Below are 26,378 nucleotides of genomic sequence, written 5' to 3' on the forward strand. Positions count from 1 at the left end.
TGTGCATCACAATTTATACCGATGCATAGCAGGATCTGAGCTTTGTTCGTTTGTGGTTTCATTAGGTAGATGGGCTGACGCCATAAGGCAAGAGATTTTGATTCCGGCTTTTCCATTAGTAGGTATATATTCTAATTTGCGGGTTGTCCCACCTCAATTAAGTGATCTGAATGGCTATTCCCTTGAGATGCAGACGCATTCAGCTAAAAAGTGGGAGAGTAGGGCAGGTCATGTGTGATCAGGTATGATCGTAGCGGGTCCCATATGTCGCTAGGACTATTCGCCAGTTGGATAGTGGTATGGTATGTGTTAAGGTGCTCATTATAGAACACTCAATAATTAAATAAATTGAATAGATAATGTACTAGATCCACCATCTGAATGCGTTGTGGTAAATCTTTTATTAGCATCTGGATTCATCTTGAAAACGTCATGATTTGCAGATTTTCTGATATATTTATACAGATCAATTTTGTGTCTAGACATGTCCCCGCTACTTGTGGGGCAAAAACCCATACCTTTTTTAAGAGTGAAATCCTGTCTTGGTTCAAAGTCAATTGTGAGAGATTAATCGCTGATAATGCTTCATTTTGATCATCCTCTAGATTTTCCTGTTCCAGGATCTTGTTCTCCTGCCCTTTCTCTCTTCCTATTTCTCTCCTCTTTTTCGTCCTCCTGGTTTTCTTACAATTTCCCATCATATTGTTTGTTCCCCATTGCTCTTTTGATTCTCTGTATCTCTTGTAAGAAAGAGGAATTGACTGCATTATTATGGCCTCTTGTGCCCTCCCCTCCATCTGCCTCACTGTCGCTGTTAACTATCTCTGCCACCATGGGGTTTTTAGGTCTCGCAGAGAGACCTATTGCAGTCAAACTACAAAGCTGACTAAACGATGCGGATTTGAAGAAGTGCACATGCTCGTGACCGCGCTTCTATCCCCCTGCCTTGCTCTTCAAAGGCTCCCCTTACCATTTGCTCCTGCCTCCCCGCCCACTGGTTCACACTTCACAGCCGCTAGGCCGTGACTCACATTTCTGCCCAGCAGCTTTAAAAGGATCTGCTTCCCCGCCCACTGCTTCACACTTCACGGCCTGGCGGCCGTGACTCGCATTTCTCCTTCCCTCTCCCCACAGCAATGCCAAGAGCTTGTCACAGTTGATGTGTTCTCTTTTTTAGATCTCACGGGGCGTGATTTCCCTCTTTCACCCTGTCTCCTCTTTCGTTCTTTCTCTTGTGCCCTCGCTTGCTATTTTTTCTTTTCCCTAATCCTCAACCTCGTATCCCTATTTTGCTTGTCATCCCGCCCTGATATTGTTTTCTCCTTCGTCTCACTCTTCACATTTCTGTCTGCTACCTCTTTCATTTGTCTTATTTCTCTTGATATCCCTGTCTGTTCCTTCAACAGACTGTCTTTGTTTTCTCATTTTGCTCTTACCACGTTTTCTCCTCGCTCTGGCACAAAACCTCCTCTTTTTCTCCCTTTCCCTGCCTCACCGTTCTGTTTTCACCCGTATGACTTTCTTTTCTTCCATTTCCATCTTTCCCCCATCTGTCCTTTACTCCATTCACACACTGTACTCCACCCCCCCCCCTTTCTTTAAAATATTTCTTTATTGTTTAAGCCAAATCTTTGTAGGGCACACACAAATATGTCATTCACAAGCCCATGCCCTCCCCACCTCCCATCAGTACATATTAGCACTTAATTAGACTCTTAGGAATAATGGGTGGGGGCTCCAGGGGCGGGAAGGAGTGTGCCTGCGTTCACTGTGTGATTCAGTGGTGTGTCCCCATGACGTGCACAGTGCGCTGTATAGTACACGAGTCACCGCTCCCTGGCCTGCGTGGGGACAAGCGCCTTCCTGCAGTGTATTCTAGCGCTGCGTTAATGTCCCATTGTGTGAAGCGCACGCGTAGAGGGAGGGGGGGCGGGAGTGAATTTGATGCCGAGCAGTGGAGCGCAGCACTGCTGAGTCCCGGCCTCTGTCTCATCTCGGACCCCGACCATCGCCGGAGACTCGACCTCCGGCGCACTCACCCGCCTGTCACCTCTGAGTCAGAGCGCACTCTGCTGTCACCGTCCCTGCACTCTCGTCTCAGTGTCAGACCTCTCTTACTCTCGTCTCAGTGTGTGTCAGACCTCCCCCCTTACTCTCCGCTCTCATCTCAGAGTCCGATCTCTCTCCCCTCTCACTCTCTGCTCTCTCTTCCCTCTCACACTCCGCTCTCTCTCCCCTCTCACTCTCCACTCTCTCTTCCCTCTCACTCTCCGCTCTCTCTTCCCTCTCTCCGCTCTCTCTCCCCTCTCACTCTCCACTCTCTCTTCCCTCTCACTCTCCGCTCTCTCTTCCCTCTCTCCGCTCTCTCCCCTGTCTAGACTGCTCTCTGACTGTCTCCAGTGGCCTCTGTCTGTCTCTGGTCACCCCTTCTCACCATCACACACCCTCACATCCACTCACCCTCACCCACCCTCACACCCCCTCACCCTCACACCCACTCACCCTCGCACCCTCACACACCCTCACCCCCCACCCTCACACACCCTCACCCCTCATCCTCACACACCCTCACCCCCCTCACAACCCTCTCACCCTCACCCACCCTCACACCCCCTCACCCCCTTACCCTCACACACCCTTACCCTCACCCTGACACACCCTGTCACCCTCACACCATCACCCTCACACCCCCTCACTCACCCTCACACACCCTCACTCACCCTCACACCCCCTCCCTCACCCTCACACCCCTCACCCTCACACACCCTCAGTCACCCTCACACCCCCTAACCCTCACCCCCTCACACACCCTCACACCCCCTCACACACCCTCACACCCCCTCACTCACCCTCACACACCCTCACACACCCACTCATCCTCACCCTCACACCCCTCACCCTCACACCCCCTCACCCTCACCCACACACACCCTCACCCCCTTACCCTCACACACCCTTACCCCCACCCTGACACACCCTGTCACCCTCACACCATCACCCTCACACCCCCTCACTCACCCTCACACCCTCTCACACACCATTACCCTCACCCTCACACACCCTCAGTCACCCTCACACCCTCACCCTCACACCCCCTAACCCTCACCCCCTCACCCTCACCCCCTCACACACCCTCACCCTCACACCCCCTCACACACCCTCACCCCCCCTCACTCACCCTCACACCCCCTCACACACCCTCACACCCCCTCACACACCCACTCATCCTCACCCTCACACCCCCTCACCCCCTCACCCCCACACCCCTCACACCCACCCTCACCCCTCCTCACCATCACATACCCTCACATCCTCTCACCCTCACACACTCTCACTCACCCTCACACACCCTCACTCACCCTCACACACCCTCATTCACCCTCACCCACCCTCACACCCCCTCACCCTCACTCACCCTCACCCCCTCATCCTCACACCCCTCACCCCCTCACAACCCTCTCACCCCCTCACCCTCACACACCCTTACCCTCACACCCTCACCCTCACACCCCCTCACTCTCACCCCCTCACCCTCACCCTCACAACCCCTCACACCCCCTCACACCCCCTCACTCACCCTCACACCCCCTCACTCACCCTCACCCACCCTCACACCCCCTCACACACCCACTCACCCTCACACCCCCTCACACACCCACTCACCCTGGCACACCTCACCCTCACACCCTCACACACCCTCACCCTCACACCTTCACCCTCACCCACCCTCACTCACCCTCACGACCCTCGCACCCTCACACACCCTCACACCCCCTAGTCCTCACACACCCTCACTCACCCTCACACACCCTCACCAGCATAGCATAACAAAACCTAGCATAGCATAGCAAAACATAGCATAGCCTAACAAAACAAAGCATAGGATAGCAAAACCAAACCTAGCATAACAAAACAAGAAATAGCATAGCAAAACACAACAAAGCATAGCATAGCATAACAAAACACAACAAAACATAGCATAACAAAACATAACAAAGCATTGCAAAAGAAAACATAGTATAACAATACACAACAAAACATATAAGATAAAACATAGCATAACAAAACAAAGCATTGCATAACAAAACATAGCAAAACACAAAGCATAGTATAACAAAAAGAGAGCATACATAACAAAACATAGCATAACAAAGCATATCAAAACATAACATAATTTAGCATAACAAAACACAACAAAACATAGCATAACAAAACACAACATATCATAGCATAACAAAACAAAGCTTAGCATACTATAACAAAACATAGCATAGCATAACAAAACATAGCATAACAAAACATAGCATAGCAAAACAAAACATAGCATAATAAAACACAACAAAACATTGCATAGCATAACAAAACATAGCATAACAAAGCATAGCATAGTAAAACACAACAAAACATAGCATAACAAAACAAAGCATAGGATAGCAAAACTAAACATAGCATAGCATTACAAAAAAAGCATAGGATAGCAAAACAAACCATAGCATAACATAACATAACAAAACATAGCATAACAAAACACAACAACACATAGCATACCAAAACATAGCAAAACACAACAAAACATAGCATAGCTTAACAAAACACAGCATAGCATAACAAAGCTTAGCATAGCATAACAAAACATAGCATAACATACATCACTCAGCACCACCACAGCATCACTCAGGGGCACCACAACATCACTATCTGCTACCGCAGCATCACTAATGCCACAGAATCACTTGTCGCCACCACAGCATCAATCTGTGCAACCATTCAACAACTGGTTCAAATATGTTCTCTCAATGTTTCAAGCTTTAGTACAAATATCGCAAAAAGATGTTAATATTTCACTTCTGTTCTTGGATTTTCGTCACAATAAAATACACTGAACATAATCTTCACAAAAGTTATTTACAAAAGTTTAAGCTATTGCCGTTATAAATTACAATAACTTTTATTTAAGTATTACTTATTTAAAAAAAATAAAAGCCATTGTTATTTGTAATATCAATACATCTAAGTCACGTAAATACAACACATATTGCATTACAAATGCTATAGGTGTCACATTTGCGAAATATATAGCTATTGGCATTGTAAATGGCAAAGCTATTAATTTAGCTATTTTCAAAACCAACACATAAATAAAAAAATTGTCATTTACAATACCAATAGCTCAAACTTTCCTAATGCGAGACCTATTGCATTGCAAATGCTTGTTATTTGGTTAGATTGTTTTACTGGTGAAGCGTGAACCAGGTCACACGGTTGTGTTCTGGGTGTACCGCTTCATATTTTCTCATTAATCAGCATGTGTTTTCTTTTTGAGTCCTTTTTAGTCTTAACGAATTGGCAATAATTATTCCAATATATGCCATACACCAGCTACCAGCACATGCACTAGAACAATTGTGCGTTGTTTCGCATGGGTGTCTACAAATTTTTACAGGTCTTACCTTATGGTATTTTTAATTGTTTACAGTGATTTATGGGTTCACTACAAACTGTACATAAACAATTTGAAAAAAAGTATTAATTGAATATACATATTGTGATAGGGAAAAAAATTATTATTGTCTTGTAGCCCTGAAGAAGTCATGAGGTATTCCCTCACTGACCAAACACATGTTGGCTGGCTATAAAAACAAGAGAAGAGGCTGATGGGCTGAAAATAAACAAAGGAGAGAGGATGTAGCCTTACGGCTAAAGCGGTCGACCTGGAAGCTGGGACAGGGGTTGAGTCTCTGCATCAATGCTCAACATCCTGTGATTCTGGGCAAATCACTTAATCTCCCCATGCTTATCAGAAATGAATGTGTCCATTTGTAACAAAACTGGTGCTCATGTAAAGCGCTCTGATAACTGATACCTGATATCTTCGGGTCAAGTTTGTGCTATATAAAACTCTAAAAGAATGTAAAAAAATTAAAAAAAGGAATAGGAGAAATACGTGGATTGCGAAAAAATAATTGGTTTCATTTTTACCATTGTACTGACAATTGAGTTTTTGAATTTACTGAATTATTGTGTAGAACTTGTGCAAGCCTATTGTCCGATCCTGTCAATCTGATTTTTCAGAAGTAGAGTAAATAACTTCCTCCTCTTTTAGCACCACATGGGGATAAATACATAATCTATTATATACAAAGTGCGACTAGTCCCTAAGCGCCATATACCTGGAAAAGCACATATTAGTATTCTCAGTATAGAAGATGTGTGTCTCGCATCCAAACTTCAAGTACTGGGGCAAAATTACCACCCCATATGCAGGCAACTCCGCTCTTGGTGAGGAGCAAAGCTATGGGCACTCCAACGTCTGGCCAATCATGTCGCAGATGGGTTGGGACATCCTATGTCAGTAGTGGGCTATCCTTGGGATATTTACCATGGAGAAAGTCTGTGTCCAGAGTATAGCACCAGGAGTATCTGGAGTCGGTGTGTAGTCCCCATTTATGAAGTTTGACTGGAGTGCAGTGAGGAAATGTAAAATGTATAATCCAGACACAACCATTAGAGAATGCTTTACCTATCTGAGCGCAACACTGTGCCCATTCCTTAACAGTCACTGTGCCTCCCAAAACCTCCTCCCACTGTGCCTTGCTTTGGGCATGGTTGAGGGGAAGACTCTGCAATTCTAATAGAGTTTTCTCATGGGCCAATTGTTTCGATTGGGCAGTAACAAATAAGTTTAGTGTGGTGCAAATGGCCAGGCTTTAAGGGAAAGGAGGATAATGAGCTTTGCATAAGGCTCTCGGGTGAAGAAAGAGGAGTGAGTCTAGTGCTGTGGTAGCCCCCATATTCATGACCGTTGCGGTCTCTAGAAAATGGTCATAAGGGGAATGGTGTCCTAAAAGTTTGACACCCCAAGCGGACAGTCATGGTAGGACATTTTAATTGTGGGGGGTGCTGGAGGGGTTGATACGTGGAGTAAAGTATCGGGCTCCCTCATCTTTTAGGAAGTCCCTCTCAGGTTTGTTTGTGTGCATGCTGCAGTGTTAATTTCCAACAGGTAGTGTGGCAGGGATCACCTATCGGGGGGGGGATGAGCTAGTTCATGTTCAGTGGCACACACATCCCTTTTTACTCATCCCAAGCCTCCCACTACTGCTTTGACGTCCCCCCCAAAAAAATCTCTAAATCCTTCACTCTTTTATCTCTCCAGTATATGTTTCAATCAAAATAACAGCCTGACATGTCCACTTATCAAATTTCATATTTCACTATACTAATTCACCGCTAATCCTTTATGGGTTCCGAGTAGTGTGCTACTCGCCGAAAAATGTGCTTCAACACCTCATTAGGGGTAGTAAGCACTATATAAATGCAACCCTTTTCCCTCCGCTATCGTTCTCAATCCAAATAACTGATTAATATCCACCACTCAAATTACTTTCATATTTCAGTACCCTAATTCATCACTAATTCTTATGGGTTCCAGATTAGCATGCTGCTTACCAAGAAAGTGCTTCAACACCCCATTAGGGGTAACAAGCGCCATATAAATGCAACCCTTATTTCCCCTCTTCTATCCCTCCGCTATCCTTCTCAATCCAAATAACTGACTAATATCCACCACTCAAATTACTTTCATATTTCACTATACTAAGTCACCACTAATACTTTGTGAATTCCGGAGTAGCGTGCTACTTGTAAAAAAAAGGAAAGCGCTTCAACACCCCATCAGGGGTAACAAGCGCTATGTAAATGCAAACCTTTTCCCCCTCTCCTTTCCCTCCGCTTTCCTTCTGAATCCAAATAACTGACTAACCTATACACCACTCAAATTACTTGTATATTTTACTATACTAATTCAACACTAATCCTTATTGGAGTCCGGAGTAGCATGCTACTTGCTGAAAAAGCGCTTCAACGCCACGTCAGGGGTAGTAAGCACCATATAAATGCAATTACAATACAATACAATATTCTTGACGGTGGTTGACTCCACTCAGGGAAAATGCGTGTGGCTGAAGTTGTGTGGCTGGCATTAAAGGAAAAGTAGTGAATGTACTCAAGTTAATTGTTATTCCGGAGTATGCTTTAAAGCATGGGTACTCACAAACATTTTCTTAGATGCCTCAAAATATGGTCTGTGGTTTGCCCGAGGGCTGCATTATTTCAGCAGGATGGGAGTGGGGTTGTGCGGGTTTGAGATAAGGTGGGCCTTGAGGAAGCGAAGCATGGAAATAGTGCGATCAGTGAGTCATGGAGTTATTTTGAGGGTTTCAGTCCATTCTGTCCTCTAAATTAATCCTATAATCTCTAGAAGTGTCTTAGATTTGACAGTACCGGGCTAAGCAGTATCTGAATAGTTATTTCTTTACTAGTCTTCTCTACTTGGAATGGAATAGAATTGCACAATGTGAAATCAAAAAACCTATGATCAAACCCGGTTTGCCCACTTGACCAAATTGTGTGATCCTAGGCAACTGTTTTATTTCATTTCCCTCCTTTTTAGTTCTCGGACCGTAGAGTGCGCTTGTGCAGTCTCGCTCCGAGATTTAATGTTTCTTAGTATGGGGGCTTTAACCCGCCCCTCTTCTCCATTGGCTGGCTTCCTAAACGGAGGCCAGCCATTGGAGGAGAGGGGCGTCACTCCATTCAAGCCCCGTCTTTTTCGGATTCGGGGGGGGGGTGTTTTTTGCAGTTTTTAACTCCGTGACGTCATCCGTCACTCAACAGCAAAAACCACGCCCCGGAATGCGAAAATGTCGGCGCTTTTCTGATGCCATTTCTGCCCGACCGCCGCCGCAAGAAGTCGAGAAGCTGCTGAGTCGTCCGGTGAGTGTTGCTGTCCTGCCCCCTCGTTGCTTGTGCTTGCTCTCCTGCCCCCTCGTTGCTTGTGCTTGCTCTCCTGCCACCTCGTTGCTTGTGTTTGCTGTCCTGCCCCCTCGTTTCTTGTGCTTGCTGTCCTGCCCCCTCGTTGCTTGTGCTTGCTCTCCTGCCCCCTCGTTGCTCGTGCTTGCTGTCCTGACCCCTCGTTGTATGTACTTGCTGTCCTGCCCCCTCGTTACTTGTGCTTGCTGTCCTGCCCCCCTCGTTGCTTGTGCTTGCTGTCCTGCCCCCTCGTTGCTCGTGCTTGCTGTCCTGCCCCCTCGTTGCTTGTGATTGCTCTCCTGCCCCCTCGTTGCTTGTGCTTGCTGTCCTGCCCCCTCGTTGCTTGTGCTTGCTGTCCTGCCCCCTCGTTGCTTTGCTTGCTGTTCTGCCCCCTCGTTTCTTGTGCTTGCTCTCCTGCCCCCCTCATTGCTTGTGCTTGCTGTCCTGCCCCTCGTTGCTTGTGCTTGCTCTCCTGCCCCCCCTCGTTTGCTGTGCTTGCTCTCCTGCCCCCTCGTTGCTTGTGCTTGCTCTCCTGCCCCCTCGTTGCTTGTGCTTGCTCTCCTGCCCCCCCTCGTTGCTTGTGCTTGCTCCCCTGCCCTCTCGTTGCTTGTGCTTGCTCTCCTGCCCCCCCCTCGCTGGTTGTGCTTGCTCTCCTGCCCCCCTCATTGCTTGTGCTTGCTGTCTTGCCACCTCGTGCTTGCTGTCCTGCCCCCTCGTTGCTTGTGCTTGCTGTCCTGCCCCCTCATTGCTTGTGCTTGCTCTCCTGCCCCCCTCGTTGCTTGTGCTTGCTGTCCTGCCCCCTCGTTGCTCGTGCTTGCTGTCCTGCCCCCTCGTTGCTTGTGCTTGCTGTACTGCTCCCTCGTTGCTTGTGCTTGCTCCCCTGCCCCCCTCGTTGCTTGTGCTTGCTCTCCTGCCCCCCTCGTTGCTTGTGCTTGCTCTCCTGCCCCCCCTCGTTGGTTGCGCTTGCTCTCCTGCCCCCTCGTTGCTTGCGCTTGCTCTCCTGCCCCCCCTCGTTGCTTGTGCTTGCTCACCTGCCCCCTCGTTGCTTGTGCTTGCTCTCCTGCCCCCCCTCGCTGGCTGTGCTTGCTCTCCTGCCCCCCCTCATTGCTTGTGCTTGCTGTCTTTCCACCTCGTGCTTGCTGTCCTGCCCCCTCGTTGCTTTTGCTTGCTGTCCTGCCCCCTCGTTGCTTGTGCTTGCTGTCCTGCCCCCTCGTTGCTTGTGCTTGCTGTCCTGCCCCCTCGTTGCTTGTGCTTGCTGTTCTGCTCCCTCGTTGCTTGTGCTTGCTCCCCTGCCACCCCCTCGTTGCTTGTGCTTGCTCTCCTGCCCCCCCTTGTTGGTTGTGCTTGCTCTCCTGCCCCCCTCATTGCTTGTGCTTGCTGTCTTGCCACCTCGTGCTTGCTGTCCTGCCCCCTCGTTGCTTGTGCTTGCTGTCCTGCCCCCTCATTGCTTGTGCTTGCTCTCCTGCCCCCCTCGTTGCTTGTGCTTGCTGTCCTGCCTGCTTGCTGTCCTGCCCCCTCGTTGCTCGTGATTGCTGTCCTGCCCCCTCGTTGCTTGTGCTTGCTGTACTGCTCCCTCGTTGCTTGTGCTTGCTCCCCTGCCCCCCTCGTTGCTTGTGCTTGCTCTCCTGCCCCCCTCGTTGCTTGTGCTTGCTCTCCTGCCCCCCCTAGTTGGTTGTGCTTGCTCTCCTGCCCCCCCAGTTGGTTGTGCTTGCTCTCCTGCCCCCCCTCGTTGGTTGTGCTTGCTCTCCTACCCCCCCCTCGTTGGTTGTGCTTGCTCTCTTGCCCCCCCTCGTTGGTTGTGCTTGCTCTCCTGCCCCCCCTCGTTGGTTGTGCTTGCTCTCCTGCCCCCCCTCGTTGGTTGTGCTTGCTCTCTTACCCCCCCTCGTTGGTTGTGCTTGCTCTCCTGCCCCCCCCTTGTTGATTGTGCTTGCTCTCCGGCCCCCCTCGTTGGTTGTGCTTGCTCTCCTGCCCCCCCTCACTGGTTGCGCTTGCTCTCCTGCCCCCCCTCGCTGGTTGTGCTTGCTCTCCTGCCCCCCCCCCTCGCTGGTTGTGCTTGCTCTCCTGCCCCACCTGGCTGGTTGTGCTTGCTCTCCTGCCCCCCCTCGCTGGTTGTGCTTGCTCTCCTGCCCCCCCCCCTCGCTTGTTGTGCTTGCTCTCCAGCCCCCCCTCGTTGCTTGTGCTTGCTCTCCTGCCACCTCGTGGTTGCTGCCTGTCCTCTCGTTGCTTGTGCTTGCTGTCCTGCCCCCCCTTGTTGCTTGTGCTTGCTCTCCTGCCCCACTTCATTGCTTGTGCTTGATTTCCTGCCCCCTCGTTGCTTGTGCTTGATGTCCTGCCCCCTCGGTGCTTGTGCTTGCTGTCTTGCCCCTTCGTTGTTTGTGCTTGCTGTCTTGCCCCCTCGTTGCTTGTGCTTGCTGTCCTGCCCCCTCGTTGCTTGCGCTTGCTGTCCTGCCCCCTCATTGCTTGTGCTTGCTGTCCTGCCCCCCCTCGTTGCTCTCCTGCCCCCCTTATTGCTTGTGCTTGCTCTCCTGCCCCCCCTCGTTGCTTGTGCTTGCTCTCCTGACCTCCCTCGTTGCTTGTGCTTGCCGTCCTGCCCCCCCCTTGTTGCTCGTGCTTGCTGGCCTGCCCCCTTGTTGCTTGTGCTTGCTCTCCTGCCACCTCGTTGCTTATGCTTGCTGTCCTGCCCCCCTCGTTGCTTGTGCTTGCTGTCCCGCCCCCCTCGTTGCTTTGCTTGCTGTCCTGCCCCCTCGTTGCCTGTTCTTGCTCTCCTGCCCCCCCTCGTTGCTTGTGCTTGCTGTCCTGCCCCTCGTTGCTTGTGCTTGCTCTCCTGCCCCCCCTCGTTGGTTGCGCTTGCTCTCCTGCCCCCTCGTTGCTTGCGCTTGCTCTCCTGCCCCCCCCTCGTTGCTTGTGCTTGCTCACCTGCCCCCTCGTTGCTTGTGCTTGCTCTCCTGCCCCCCCTCGCTGGCTGTGCTTGCTCTCCTGCCCCCCCTCATTGCTTGTGCTTGCTGTCTTTCCACCTCGTGCTTGCTGTCCTGCCCCCTCGTTGCTTTTGCTTGCTGTCCTGCCCCCTCGTTGCTTGTGCTTGCTGTCCTGCCCCTCGTTGCTTGTGCTTGCTGTCCTGCCCCCTCGTTGCTTGTGCTTGCTGTCCTGCCCCCTCGTTGCTTGTGCTTGCTGTTCTGCTCCCTCGTTGCTTGTGCTTGCTCCCCTGCCCCCCCCTCGTTGCTTGTGCTTGCTCTCCTGCCCCCCCTTGTTGTTGTGCTTGCTCTCCTGCCACCCCTCGTTGGTTGTGCTTGCTCTCTTGCCCCCCTCGTTGGTTATGCTTGCTCTCCTGCACCCCCTCGATGGTTGTGCTTGCTCTCCTTCTTGCTCTCCTGCCCCCCCATGTTGGTTGTGCTTGCTCTCCTGCCCCCTTGTTGGTTGTGCTTCCTCTCTTGCCCCCCCTCGTTGGTTGTGCTTGCTGTCTTGCTCCCCCCCCTCGTTGATTGTGCTTGCTCTCCGGCCCCCCCTCGATGGTTGTGCTTGCTTTCCTGCCCCCCTCGCTGGTTGTGTATGCTCTCTCGCCCCCCCTCGTTGGTTTTGCTTGCTCTCCTACCCCCCCTCGCTGGTTGTGCTTGCTCTCCTGCCCCCCTCGCTGGTAGTGCTTGCTCTCCGGCCGCCCCCTTGCTTGTTGTGCTTGCTCTCCTGCCCCCCCTCGTTGCTTATGCTTGCTCTCCTGCCACCTCATGGTTGCTGTCCTGCCTCCTCGTTGCTTGTAGTTGCTGTCCTGCCCCCCTCGTTGCTTGTGCTTGCTCTCCTGCCCCCCCTCGTTGCTTGTGCTTGATGTCCTGCCCCCTTGTTGCTTGTGCTTGCTGTCTTGCCCCTTCGTTGTTTGTGCTTGCTGTCTTGCCCCCTCGTTGCTTGTGCTTGCTGTCCTGCCCGCTCGTTGCTTGTGCTTGCTCTCCTGCCCCCCCTCGTTGCTTGTGCTTGCTGTCCTGCCCCCTCGTTGCTTGTGCTTGCTGTCCTGCCCCCCCCTTGTTGCTTGTGCTTGCTCTCCTGCCCCCTTCATTGCTTGTGCTTGATTTCCTGCCCCCTCGTTGCTTGTGCTTGATGTCCTGCCCCCTCGGTGCTTGTGCTTGCTGTCTTGCCCCTTCGTTGTTTGTGGTTGCTGTCTTGCCCCCTCGTTGCTTGTGCTTGCTGTCCTGCCCCCTCGTTGCTTGCGCTTGCTGTCCTGCCCCCTCATTGCTTGTGCTTGCTCTCCTGCCCCCCCTCGTTGCTCTCCTGCCCCCCTTATTGCTTGTGCTTGCTCTCCTGCCCCCCCTCGTTGCTTGTGCTTGCTCTCCTGACCTCCCTCGTTGCTTGTGCTTGCCGTCCTGCCCCCCCCCTTGTTGCTCGTGCTTGCTGGCCTGCCCCCTTGTTGCTTATGCTTGCTGTCCTGCCCCCCTCGTTGCTTGTGCTTGCTGTCTCGCCCCCCTCGTTGCTTTGCTTGCTGTCCTGCCCCCTCGTTGCCTGTTCTTGCTCTCCTGCCCCCCCCTCGTTGCTTGTGCTTGCTGTCCTGCCCCTCGTTGCTTGTAATTGCTCTCCTGCCCCCCCTCGTTGGTTGTGCTTGCTCTCCTGCCCCCTCGTTGCTTGTCCTTGCTCTCCTGCCCCCCCCTCGTTGCTTGTGCTTGCTCACCTGCCCCCTCGTTGCTTGTGCTTGCTCTCCTGCCCCCCCTCGCTGGCTGTGCTTGCTCTCCTGCCCCCCCTCATTGCTTGTGCTTGCTGTCTTTCCACCTCGTGCTTGCTGTCCTGCCCCCTCGTTGCTTTTGCTTGCTGTCCTGCCCCCTCGTTGCTTGTGCTTGCTGTCCTGCCCCCTCGTTGCTTGTGCTTGCTGTTCTGCTCCCTCGTTGCTTGTGCTTGCTCCCCTGCCCCCCCTCGTTGCTTGTGCTTGCTCTCCTGCCCCCCCTTGTTGGTTGTGCTTGCTCTCCTGCCACCCCTCGTTGGTTGTGCTTGCTCTCTTGCCCCCCTCGTTAGTTATGCTTGCTCTCCTGCACCACCTCGATGGTTGTGCTTGCTCTCCTTCTTGCTCTCCTGCCCCCCCATGTTGGTTGTGCTTGCTCTCCTGCCCCCCTTGTTGGTTGTGCTTCCTCTCTTGCCCCCCCTCGTTGGTTGTGCTTGCTGTCTTGCTCCCCCCCCTCGTTGATTGTGCTTGCTCTCCGGCCCCCCCTCGATGGTTGTGCTTGCTTTCCTGCCCCCCCTCGCTGGTTGTGTATGCTCTCTCGCTCCCCCCCTCGTTGGTTTTGCTTGCTCTCCTACCCCCCCTCGCTGGTTGTGCTTGCTCTCCGGCCGCCCCCTTGCTTGTTGTGCTTGCTCTCCTGCCCCCCCTCGTTGCTTATGCTTGCTCTCCTGCCACCTCATGGTTGCTGTCCTGCCTCCTCGTTGCTTGTAGTTGCTGTCCTGCCCCCCTCGTTGCTTGTAGTTGCTGTCCTGCCCCCCTCGTTGCTTGTGCTTGCTCTCCTGCCCCCCCTCGTTGCTTGTGCTTGATGTCCTGCCCCCTTGTTGCTTGTGCTTGCTGTCTTGCCCCTTCGTTGTTTGTGCTTGCTGTCTTGCCCCCTCGTTGCTTGTGCTTGCTGTCCTGCCCGCTCGTTGGTTTTGCTTGCTCTCCTACCCCCCCTCGCTGGTTGTGCTTGCTCTCCTGCCCCCCTCGCTGGTTGTGCTTGCTCTCCGGCCGCCCCCTTGCTTGTTGTGCTTGCTCTCCTGCCCCCTCTCGTTGCTTATGCTTGCTCTCCTGCCACCTCATGGTTGCTGTCCAGCCTCCTCGTTGCTTGTGCTTGCTCTCCTGCCCCCCCTCGTTGCTTGTGCTTGCTCTCCTGCCCCCCCTCGTTGCTTGTGCTTGATGTCCTGCCCCCTTGTTGCTTGTGCTTGCTGTCTTGCCCCTTCGTTGTTTGTGCTTGCTGTCTTGCCCCCTCATTGCTTGTGCTTGCTGTCCTGCCCGCTCGTTGCTTGTGCTTGCTCTCCTGCCCCCCCTCGTTGCTTGTGCTTGCTCTCCTGCCCCCCTTATTGCTTGTGCTTGCTCTCCTGCCCCCTCGTTGCTTGTGCTTGCTCTCCTGCCCCCTCGTTGCTTGTGCTTGCTCTCCTGCCCCCTCGTTGCTTGTGCTTGCTGTCCTGCCCCCTCGTTGCTTGTGCTTGCTGTCCTGCCCCCTCGTTGCTCGTGCTTGCTGTCCTGCCCCCCCTCGTTGCTCGTGCTTGGTGTCCTGGCCCCTCGTTGCTTGTGCTTGCTCTCCTGGCCCCTCGCTGCTTGTGCTTGCTGTCCTGTCCCCCTCGTTGCTCGTGCTTGCTGTCCTGCCCCCTTGTTGCTTGTGCTTGCTGTCCTGCCCCCCCTCGTTGCTTGTGCTTGCTGTCCTGCCCCCCTCGTTGGTTGTGCTTGCTCTCCTGCCCCCTTGTTGCTTGTGCTTGCTCTCCTGCCCCCCCTCGTTGGTTGTGCTTGCTCCCCTGCCCCCTCGTTGCTTGTGCTTGCTCTCCTGACCCTCCTCGCTGGTTGTGCTTGCTTTTTTGCCCCCCCCTCGTTGCTTGTGCTTGTTGTCTTGTTACCTCGTGCTTGCTGTCCTGCCCCCTCGTTGCTTGTGCTTGCTCTCCTGTCCCCCCCCCCCTCGTTGCTTGTGCTTGCTGTCCTGCCCCCTCGTTGCTCGTGCTTGCTGTCCTGCCCCCTCGTTGCTTGTGCTTGCTCTCCTGCTCCCTCATTGCTTGTGCTTGCTCCCCTGCCCCCCCTCGTTGGTTTTGCTTGCTCTCCTGCTTTCCCCCCTCGTTGGGGTAGCAACCTAGTTCTGCTGTTCATCAAGGGGGCCGCATGTGAAAGTCAAAGGGGCCGCAATCGGCCCACGGGCCGTACTTTGAGTATCACTTATTTAAAAAGTGAAAACGCTCGGTTAACTGGTCCTAGATTCTTGGCCAGGCTACACAGATATAGTGTTATATCATACAGGTAGAGTGACACCGTTATGTTACGGGGGGATAAAGGTCAGGCCGTGATGGCCATGTAGTTGACGAATACCAGAGGCTCGGAAACTAAGGCAGATAATATAGGGAGCAGTGGCAAGTGGTGAACGGGCCAGAGATCAGTCCAAAGAGGTGCATTTTGGCTCTGTGGCCAGTGTATATTAAAATAAGGTAGCTGGGAAGGAATTCATTACGGGCTAATACCTCAAACAAATCATCCCAGTCCAATGAGTCGCAAGCTTTGGTGGCATCAAAGAGGCCTACTGCCGCCTTCAGATCTCGTTCCAGCTGGTGTCTCATACCAATAATGTTCTCAGGTTGTGTGCTGATGATCTCCTGGGTACAACTTCTGCCTAATCAGGGAGAACTAGGGCCGGAGGAGTCTATTTGCGATGATCTTGGCGAATATGTTAGCGGTAATGAACGAAAGTGGCCTTTACAAGTCTGGTGGACATGGCAGTTAGCTAGATTTTAAAAGTATAATGATGATTGTCTCGTGAAAGCACTTTTTGTAGGTTGGGGATCAGTAGTGGGGCATAGGCTTTTTAATATTCCCCAGGGAACCCATTGTTCCTAAGGGTCTTAGAAGTGGGAAGTTCCAAAGCTGCTGCTGCAATGTCATGTTTTGTAATAAGGTCCACTAAGAACTGTTACCTTGGTCTCTCAATTCATGTCATTGCTATGCAGTCTAGATGTGCTGTGTAGTTGTCTTCTGTTTTGTGTAACAAATTCTATTAGGATTGAGTCTGAATCGTGTAACCGTGGCCATCATCATTGTCTAGTTGCAGTTTAGTATGGTAGAGGCAGGGCGCTTCAGTAGTGCAAGAGTCCTACTTGGCCTATCCGCTTCCCCATATTGTCTGGCGATACATTGTGTGCTGATGCTTACTTCTCGTTCAGCCTTTTCTCCGAATTTCGACACCTTGGCCTTAATTTCCTTCAGCGTTTGTGCAGAAGGGCCATTCACGGAGTTCTTCTCCAATGTTTTGAGTTCCTGTTCTATTTTGTCTAGTCTGTCTCAGAGGGCCCTTCTTATGCCATATTGCTTTGCAATGCAGACACCATACATATATTCCTCGAAGAAGTACCATGTTATGACCAATGAGGACACAGTTATAAGTTATTTGAAAGTAGGTTAGTATTCCAGACTTGATCTCCTCTCGCAAAGCTTTACCTACAAGCACCAGCAGGGAAAGGTGCCATGAGAACACCTGGTGTTTGGATGCTGGTGTTTCAATGCTCAGTTTGAGCAGTGAATGGTCTGAAAATGTGCATGGAAGGTGTGCTTTATGTTTAGCCCAGCCGCACATGTCCAGTGTGTCTATCAAATAATCTAGCCTGGTTTATGAATCGTGTGCAGTGGGGATGCGTGTTCCTTCTTTCATGTTGGGGAACCTATGACTCCAAATCTCCACTAGGTTATGTGCCTCAATTATATCTATGAAAGCCTTCACAGCAGCATTGTGTGTACAACACTCCGCCCATAAACAGTTAGTATGCCTCGCTTAGGACAAAGTTGAAATTCCTGCCCCACATCACTCTACCTGGCGAGGCCACTGTACATTTCACCCGTAGGTCATTGAAATAGCTGGGATCGTCAGCGTGGGACGCCTATATATGTAGAAATGTAATGCAGTATCCAGCCAAGCAGGCTTGTAGCAAATTGTGTCTGCCCTGCAAATTGTTTTCTTCATGTAAAAGGAGGAACGGAACCCATTGCACAACAGTATAGCTACAAATTACTGACAAATTCGGCAATGTACATGCTGTACAGTTTTTTTTTATTCCTCTACACAAATCTTTTTAGGGACTGCTTGATGCTTACTTGGTCTTAGGTGTCTGATGTAACCTACAGCTGGACAGTTAGTGATCTTTACCCATAATATTGCTTGTTACTGGTCCATCTTCATGTTTCCTGTCATTGAACTCGCTCACCGCTTGGTTTTTTTCACGGCTGTTTTAGTAGTCCACTTTGGCTGAACTTCCAGAGCTTACACATCAAATGTGTTATGTTTTTCATAGTAATACTTAACCTGCTTGTTATGAGAATGGTGATTCTTACCTTGCGCTTAATAGTCAAAATGTTTCTGTTGTCGATATGGGGATAATTAATGAGTCTTACCAACTTGCATTCTCACATTGTTTGACTGTCCCTCTATCTATAATTGCATTTATGGTGTTATACTAGATCAAGGCAAAGCTTATTGTTCTACATCTATACTTACTGTTACCCTCATTCGGAAAACGAATGCTGCATTCCTGCACCTGAAATTACCAAAATTGTGGTTGTTGGTATTTCTTAGGCACAGGAATACCCACGTCTAGCGATTTGGAAATTACCTAAGCAATTGGTATTGCTGCTTCTTATCCTCATAGTAATCCCCCACTTATGGCCAGTGTCCAACCTGGAGACATCAGAAGGTTTTAGCTGGTAAAATGTATCTGTTGGGTGGGGCGTGACGTTTACCCCACAAACCTGTTTTTGATTAAAGTCATCTGTTACGAGCCACATCCGTATTTTCCCCATATTTCAAAATAGAGGCCTTTGCATAGTAAGTTCCTACTACAAATTGTTATTTTCTGGCAGTAAAACACCAGATAATTTTTTATTTTTTTTTTACTTTGCAGTGATCTGGTGACAGACTTGGAAACATGAAGGAGAGTGATACTCGTTTATGCATAGATGGTGAAAAGAAGGTTTCTCAATTGAGAAATGGTACCTTAAACCAGAAAAACAACACTCCAGAGAGATTATTTTCCTGCACAAAGTGTGCAAAAACCTTTAATTTCAAGGCCATGCTTGTAAATCACCTAAAAATTCATAAAAGGGGGATGCCATTTTCCTGCAGTGAGTGTGGAAAGGGATTCATGGTGAAGTCAGGGCTTGAAAAGCACCAGAAAAACCATGCCCAAAAGCAGGCCTTTTTCTGCACTGAATGTGAGAAGGAATTTGGTAATCAAAACCATCTAAATATTCACCAGAGAGTCCATACTGGTGAACGGCCCTTCCTTTGCTCTGTGTGTGGAAAGTGCTTTAGCCAGAACGGCAATCTTAAACGACACCTCAAAAGCCATCCAGAGAGCTCCACAAGAGAAAGAATATTTCCCTGCATGCAATGTGATGAGAAGTTTACCCTGAAAGCAAACTTAGTACGTCACCAGCGAAACCACAAAAATAATACCACCCAGAACAACTTGAATTTACAAATCTCTCTGCCATTTTCCTGCACAAAGTGTGATAAGAGCTTTAGTATAAAGGAACATTTTGTACTTCACCAGAGAATCCACAGAAACACTAATACACAAATAAACTCGAATTCACAAATATCAAGGTCATTTTCCTGCACAAAATGCAATAAGAGTTTTAGTTTTAAGCACAACTTAGTACGTCATAATAGAATCCACAAAGGCACAACCACCCAGAAAAACATTAGTTTGCAAACCTCAAGATCATTTTCCTGCCCTCACTGTGATAAGAGCTTCAGTATGAAAGCAAAGTTTGTACGTCATCAGAGAATCCATAGAAAAACTAACATTAAGAGTGAGCAAAAAAAACAAATCTTGAAACCTTTTCCTTGTCCGGAATGTGGGAAGAAATATACTCGAAGGTCAACTGTTAGACGGCATCAGAGAATCCACAGAAGAGATGATCCTGAGTCCGAGCTGAAGATAAACAAAAAACCACATACCTGCACAATCTGTGGCAAGAGCTTTAGTCAAAAGAGATTTTTGCAAGCGCACAGTAATGTCCACACTAGGCCTTTTCCCTGCACTGGCTGTGGAAAGAGGTTTAGCCAGAAATCACAACTTCGGAGACACCATGGTAACCAGAGATGTACTGGCCGGCTTGGAGACAAGCCAGAGAAGAAAAAAAGTTACCACAGGAAGTCTCTGCCAACTGCTAAGGAAAAGATTGCAAGATTAAGTGACAAAGAAAGAGCACGAGCTAGCAACTGGGAGAAGGGAAAGAGTCAGTTCTTTGCATCTGATAATGTCCATGGTGAAATTAAAAGAGAAAATGATGATCTTGACACATATATAGAGGAAAGGATATTGGAGGTTCCTACTTTTATTTCTCGTCCAGTGGTTCTTAAGGCTGCGACATTCATCTTCAAGTCACTTACAACTGGTCCTCTGACGTTTCCTTCACCTGCAGTCAAGGAAGACACTGCCAAGTCCCCTCACCCAGACCCTCCAGCAGCAACAGCAGAAGGTACTATTAAACCACCAATCCCAGCTCAATCTACTAAGGCCATTATCCTAACCAATTCATTACTTCCAACATCATCAGAGGTGCCTTTTGTTCCAGCTGAGGCAAAATCAGATGCATGAATGTGCGTGGTCCAAATTTTGATAAGCAAAAGGGGAGGCTAGTTTTCTTTTGTCGTCATAAGAACTCTCATTCTTGTGTTCTGCTTTGTTCATTTGCAATTGTCCTTATTAGGACTGGTGCTGCATCTTTACTCATTATGGAAGTGACCTTTTTCCACTCTCACTGGAATTGCAAGAATCACAGTTTTTCAGAACTGACATTATGGTTTGTGCAGTTCCTCAGGCATCATGCAGCATTTCTTGAAGCTCTGTCTTTCCTACCCAGAACTTCATAAGACATTGTGCTTGCTACAGTTGATGTGAATGAGTCCTAAATGCTGGAAAGTCGATCCCAAAAAAGATGCAAATAATTGAGGTTGGTGAGCTACCTTCCTCGTGGCCTTCAGGCATATGGATTTTACAGCTAGGCTCATTCTGAGAATCAGTATAAAAAAGAAAATAATGTAACTGGTTAGGAATGCACTGCTTATGGTATTGCCACATATAGTTGAATTTGGCCTCACACTATAGTTTCTTCAGATCCTAATTTAGCTACAAAATGGCACTGCCCTATGTCATGTGGATTGTTAGGTGAATGTTTTTTCAAACATCGATTGCTGAGCCCCTTGTCATCTGGGTTGTCAGGTCAGTATTTCTCTAGTCATTGAGTCACTCCACTGGTTGCCTTTCAAAGACAGAGTGACATTCAAAGTACTGTGGATAAGACTGTTCAGGCTGTAAGTTGAATTTGTTTTTTATAAAAACATTTGACTAGGGCAAGCCACCTAGAACTCGATAATCTTATCTTGGTTTATGGTCCCTAACTTCAAGACTTTCACTGGATTTTAAGTTCAGACAACACTGTTTTTAAACACATTGTTAAAATTAAGCTGAATATGACTACAGGTATTTGTTGCACAGTTAAAATGTACCCTTTTCCTACTCGGAGGAACAGTGTCAGGAGAGTCTTAATTGAAGACTTTGTTCTACAGAGTTGAGAGCTTCTGTGGTGGAGAAAGTTAGGGATTAACACATTTCATGACATGCACTGGTCTCAATATCAACTGATGTGGTTTGCAAATCATGGTCAACAGCATGTTAAACCATGCTGTTTACCTCTTGTAATAGTCCTGCGGATGTCTCGGTGCTGATTGTGGGCCGCTGAGGATAGTCCTTGAGGCTAATTCTGACCTTCAACTTAAGTTGTCTGCCTTTGTCCCCACCTTCCTTGGGAAGCTCAAGGTCTACTAGCCATAACCCAGTCTCTCCTGATCAAGACCACCCCCTTATTTGTTTATATTTTTTGTTTTAGATCCTGTTGAGGTCAGCAACTAAAGGTCTTTATTACAGCTTCCCCTCACAAACACATTGACGGCAAGCACATTTCAAAACTGCAAAACGTTCTTTAAACCAAAGACATGTTAAGTTCTCATCGGTCTGAATTTTTACATCTGTGCAGCATGAATCTGAATTGATGTCTTTGATAGATGACCCATGTAGAGTTTCCTCATGGCATCCCTAGGGTGACAGTATCTATTACCTCATGTTTCACTACTGCAGTACAGTGTACCTTGATCGTCTGAGCTACCTGTTTTTCAAACCTCAGCTGCTAGGATCACCATATGTCAAAGCAATTTGAAAGCACTGCACTCCCCCCATATATTTGCTTTCTCTACACTGGTTGGCAGTAGTCCAGGGTATTCGTTTTGGTGACCTCTGCCTTACCCATTCTGCCTTCTGTCTTTCTAAACAAGGCACAATACATTGCTTCTAAGTTCCATATTCATATCATGACAAGTGAATTGTGTTGTTCTGCATATTTCATACCTAAGAACGTGATGTTCTCTACTAGTTGCTTGCTGTAATGGTAATAGACTGAACAACGAGTGACTTTTCCTGAATAGTAACATACTACGTAGAAACAAGCAATTTTTTGAGTTAGTTATAGAAAATCAGTAGGTTGTCTGGGATGTAGAGGTTGAGAGGCAGGTTTTTCAGAGAGTAGTTTCCAGAACTGACAACGAGCATTGTCTCCAAATCTGCTGGACACTAAACGTTACACATTTAACTGTAAGTGAAGAGTGAACCCGTTAGTCAAAAATGGCATGCCGCGAGACAAATGGTGTGATGAATCAGACATTGCCTTTATACAAAATCTGTTAAGCATTGGGAGCCAATACAATGACCAAAACAATGGAAAAGCTCACTCCGATTTACTGGTGCTACCAAAAAGTGTGATCTTCCATTCTAGATATGATGGAGATCAAATACAATGACATTTCTGGAATCTGAGAAAAACCCTTATGCTGGGCAATGGGGGACTGCACTGTGTTCCTCCCCACCCTCCACAGGAGTAGATGCCTTGGGTCACCCCTCTGGTGTGGGGTGCAGCCTTCTAGATTCTTTATTCACACACCACTGATACCTGCAGGGATAGCTCGAAGCTACCCTTCCACAACGGCATCCAAAGACTAATTTGGTATTTAATATCCGCAGTAGGAGGCAGACCTTTTTGCATAGGTTTTTTAAACCCATTGGCAACCGCATCGGATGCTGGGAAGCCCGTCTGTTGCTTTAATAAGGGCCCTATATTTTAGGTCCAGTAAACACATTCAGTCAGGAAAGCTATGTACCTTAACTTAAAATGAATATGAATAATGGATCAGACACATATGCTATACCATGTTGATGTTATTAATACAGGGAAAACTTGGGGAGAGTTGTAAAATATACAGCCTCTCCAGCTTGCCCTTCAGCTGTGGAAGAGGCATGGCTGTAAAGCCCTCGAGGTCTATGGAAGCTACTATTCGTGACACTTCCTCACTGTCTGTTTTTTTATGTTGCTCACTCTTCTAGTCTCACATGGTTTTATTTGAAACTTGTGCTAAATGTTTTTTTGTATTTAGAATGTCCAAGTAGTGCATGTATTTGTGCAATCATGGCTGGAAAATTAGGTGCTCTATACAGTATAAATGTTTTTCTAAATAGTTGAATAAAGTCCGTATTGCTAAAATGTTTGGGAATCTGACCCCTGTATTGACATTGTGTGGGTTTACCTGTACATACAACATAACGTTTATAATGAAAAAAAGACAAATTGACTGTGATTATTTGTTCTTCAGATTTCTCTGCTTCACGTTGCCCAAGCTTGAACGCCAGCTGACAAGACACTATATCTGGATCAATTTCATTACCTCAGGAAAAAAACGATTAACATTACTCTGAACTGCGGTCAGGGAATGGATAAAATGTTAGTTCCATTTCAGTTTGCAAAACAGTCTGACGTGTAGATAATCTTAAAACACTGTTCTCCGACTACACCACGTCATGTTGACTTTTATGTCTGGGCACAAGATCTCTGTTTAAAGGGCACATTCTGCGGTTTTATTGGATGCCTACTGTAACCTCTCTATTCTAAGTCTGTAATGCCATTTAACATTACACTATGGGCATGGTATTAACTACATGAAAGGAATTGTTCTATATGTAGGGATAAATTGTTCACACCGTTTCTTTTTACTTTTTTCTTTAGCAAAAAATCTTGTTTTTAAACACTTAAATATTACACTTAAATATTTCTGCGGAATTGCCGAACAAATTGTAATTGATAAAGTTTTTTTAAAATTATCTTATATCAAAAGTCTTTGTAGAATGCATATACTGGCTTCTATAAAAATAGAGATAAATCTTACTTCTTTTATAGACTTAACTGAAACACCCACTTAATACTTCCCCGTATAATGATTTACTCCTTTTAGGAATTTAAGTGCTTTACTGTTTCAGAATATATGTCAGTTTCTGACGGTTGCTTCGAATCGCAGCCTCATCACCTTCAGAATATCCCCAGGTGCCATCCTGGATACAGAGATTTTTACAAAAATGCTCCCGCAGACCGGTAGGTTGCGCCATATAGCTTTGCAGTGATTGTGTAATAAAACAGTCACATATATGTGCCAGCCTTTCTTTCCACACCCTGCAACACAGATCCCGAACTCTTCACCTACCTTTATCAGTCTTCATATGACTTTAATTTGACCTTAGACAGTGAGCCAGGTTTGATAACTTCTGCTATGACCCCATACCACATATGAAGTGACAGAGTAGTTCATATATAAGTAGTGTCCATTCCGCGCCCTTTGATACGGATCCTAAGGTGTACTCCCACCTTTGTCGGTCTTCAGGGAACCTTAAATTTACCTCAGACAAGGTTCGTGGTACGATGTCTCCTCTGAAAACAACAGGATTCAAGTTGTGCCGTTACTGCAGGAAGCAGATGTCTGTTATGGACCTCCACAACTTATGTCTTTGGTGCTTGGGCTCTGGTCGTGACTCTGAGTCATGTAATAAATGTGTCTTGATACACCTGAAGGTGTTCTAGGAGCAGGAGGCAAATCTCCAGGTTGCAGAGCTTAACAAGTCTCACTCACAGTCCCTTTCCTACTCACAGTCTTCTGGTAAGTCAAATACACAATAAAAGCCAAACGGGACTCGATCCCACTTGCTACTCAAAATCAGTGAAGAAGGTGGAAGGGTGTCATTCAAAATATCAGACCCCTAAAGCACTTTCTGACTTTGATCTAGTCCTGCCGAACCTCGATTTACCAGGGAGTTTTCGACTCCGCTGCAAATAGTGACTTTCAAGGAGGCCATGCTGCAGCTCTTTCAGATGCTTTAGTCTTTCTCTGGTCCACCCTCGGATCCCACAGCGCCGTAAGGGCCTGCAGTTGAACTTATTCCTGCAGGCACTTCCTCTGCATCAAATGACTCCATGGGATCTGTTCCTGGGCCCATTCTAATAGAGATTACACCTCTGCCTTTTACCCGGGTCGGCACCGTCCTTTCCATGCAAGCGCCAATGCCCCAACTCCAGTGCATGTGTTTCTTCTGTGAGCCGTGTTGGCCCACCCCAGACCTCTGTTGTACTATGAGATTACAAAAGCGAAACCAGTCAGTGTGCAACCAGACTCTAACCCATGGTCTTTGCCTCAAGATAAGTACTTCAGAGGTTAGAGGCCTTACTTAAATCTGACTTTGATGTTCAGGGTATGCAAAATCCTCCTTTTGACCAGTGATGATGAGGAGGCAGACAACTTGCTTCCCCCGCACTATACAGATGATGGGCTATACGTGGATTTACAGAATGTCAGTGATTGAGCTATACCCGCCACTTCAGCCGCAAACTGAAGACAGTGCCTCTTTCGCAGTAGTGGTGCTGAGGTCAACAAACGTGCTAGACCTATGCTAACTGTTGAAACTCAGGCACGTTTATTAACTGAGATCCTTCAATGAAATCCAGCCTCTTCAAAGCTCTAGTACCATTCATAGAGGGTCTTACAGGCACTCATGGTCTGTTTGTCCAAGCCGTGCTCATGTCTTCCATTCAGTCGACGTGGCCCAGGAGACAGACAAGCTCTGGTGTTCCAGATTTTTTGCTGACATCATGTGCCCGAGAGGCTAGTGGAACAGGCATCGATGAGTGAAGTTACTCCTAATGCCTTTTCCACCAATCCTCCGGTCATAGCCAAAATGTACTGATGCCTTTTTAAAGAGTATTTTCTCTTTAGCTAGCTTAACTTTAAGATTGCAATGTGCCTTCTGCGCAGGTCCACTCATGCTTTATGGGAAATGGCCAGTGATATTTTGCTAGTCAATCCGAAGCCCTTACGGCCTCTCTGGCTCAAATGAGGACTAATGGCCAGGACACAGGGAAGTATCTTTGGGAATAAGAGCTCTCCTTGGGACTGCACCTGGTGGCCCATCAGTCTTGAACTCACATTCACCCTAACCAACCATGCTTGGAACCTAGGCCTCATCTTGAATGCGAACCTCAACATGAAGTCCCAGGTCAACGTTGTTATGCTTCCGCAAGTTACGCCAAATCTTTAAGTGGCTCCTACTGGACTCCAGACGTACCATCATGCAGGCCCTAATCATTAACAGAGTGGACTTCGGCCAATCATTATATGCCTTCATCCCAACCCATCTCTTTCACACACTTCAAACCATCCAAAACGCCATTTCCAGACTGTTCCTCAACCTCCCGTGCCAAACCCACACCATACCACTCCTCAGTGAACTCCACTGGCTTCCCATCCAGAAGCGATGCCAGTTCAAACTTCTCACACACGCATTCAAGTCACTACAAAACACAAGACTTGTGTACCTCAATCACCTCCTTCGCTTTCACCAACCTACCAGACATTTTCACTTAGCATCACTCTCGCTCGCGAACACACACTCTGCATCCACAGCAGCAGAAAGGAAGGTCAAACTCTGGTCTACCAATCTGCCAAATCCTGGAACGACCC

The 26,378-nt window shown here is 48.4% G+C and overlaps 1 protein-coding gene across 2 annotated transcripts in view; it reads left to right on the plus strand.

Annotated features, from left to right (window-relative positions):
• Positions 1-23,083, plus strand: part of LOC147659523 (uncharacterized) — a 77,104-nt gene extending 54,021 nt beyond the window's left edge. For both annotated transcript variants that reach the window (XM_086951677.1, XM_086951676.1), the window contains exon 2: positions 18,388-23,083. In XM_086951677.1, the coding sequence (XP_086807803.1) occupies positions 18,412-20,091 (1,680 nt within the window). In that variant the 5' untranslated portion in view covers positions 18,388-18,411 and the 3' untranslated portion in view covers positions 20,092-23,083. The remainder of the gene's footprint in view (positions 1-18,387) is intronic.
• The last annotated feature ends 3,295 nt before the right edge of the window (positions 23,084-26,378 follow it).

The sequence above is a fragment of the Lissotriton vulgaris genome, unplaced genomic scaffold (genome assembly GCF_964263255.1).
Source record: "Lissotriton vulgaris unplaced genomic scaffold, aLisVul1.2 SCAFFOLD_428, whole genome shotgun sequence".
Lineage (NCBI taxonomy): Eukaryota > Metazoa > Chordata > Amphibia > Caudata > Salamandridae > Lissotriton > Lissotriton vulgaris.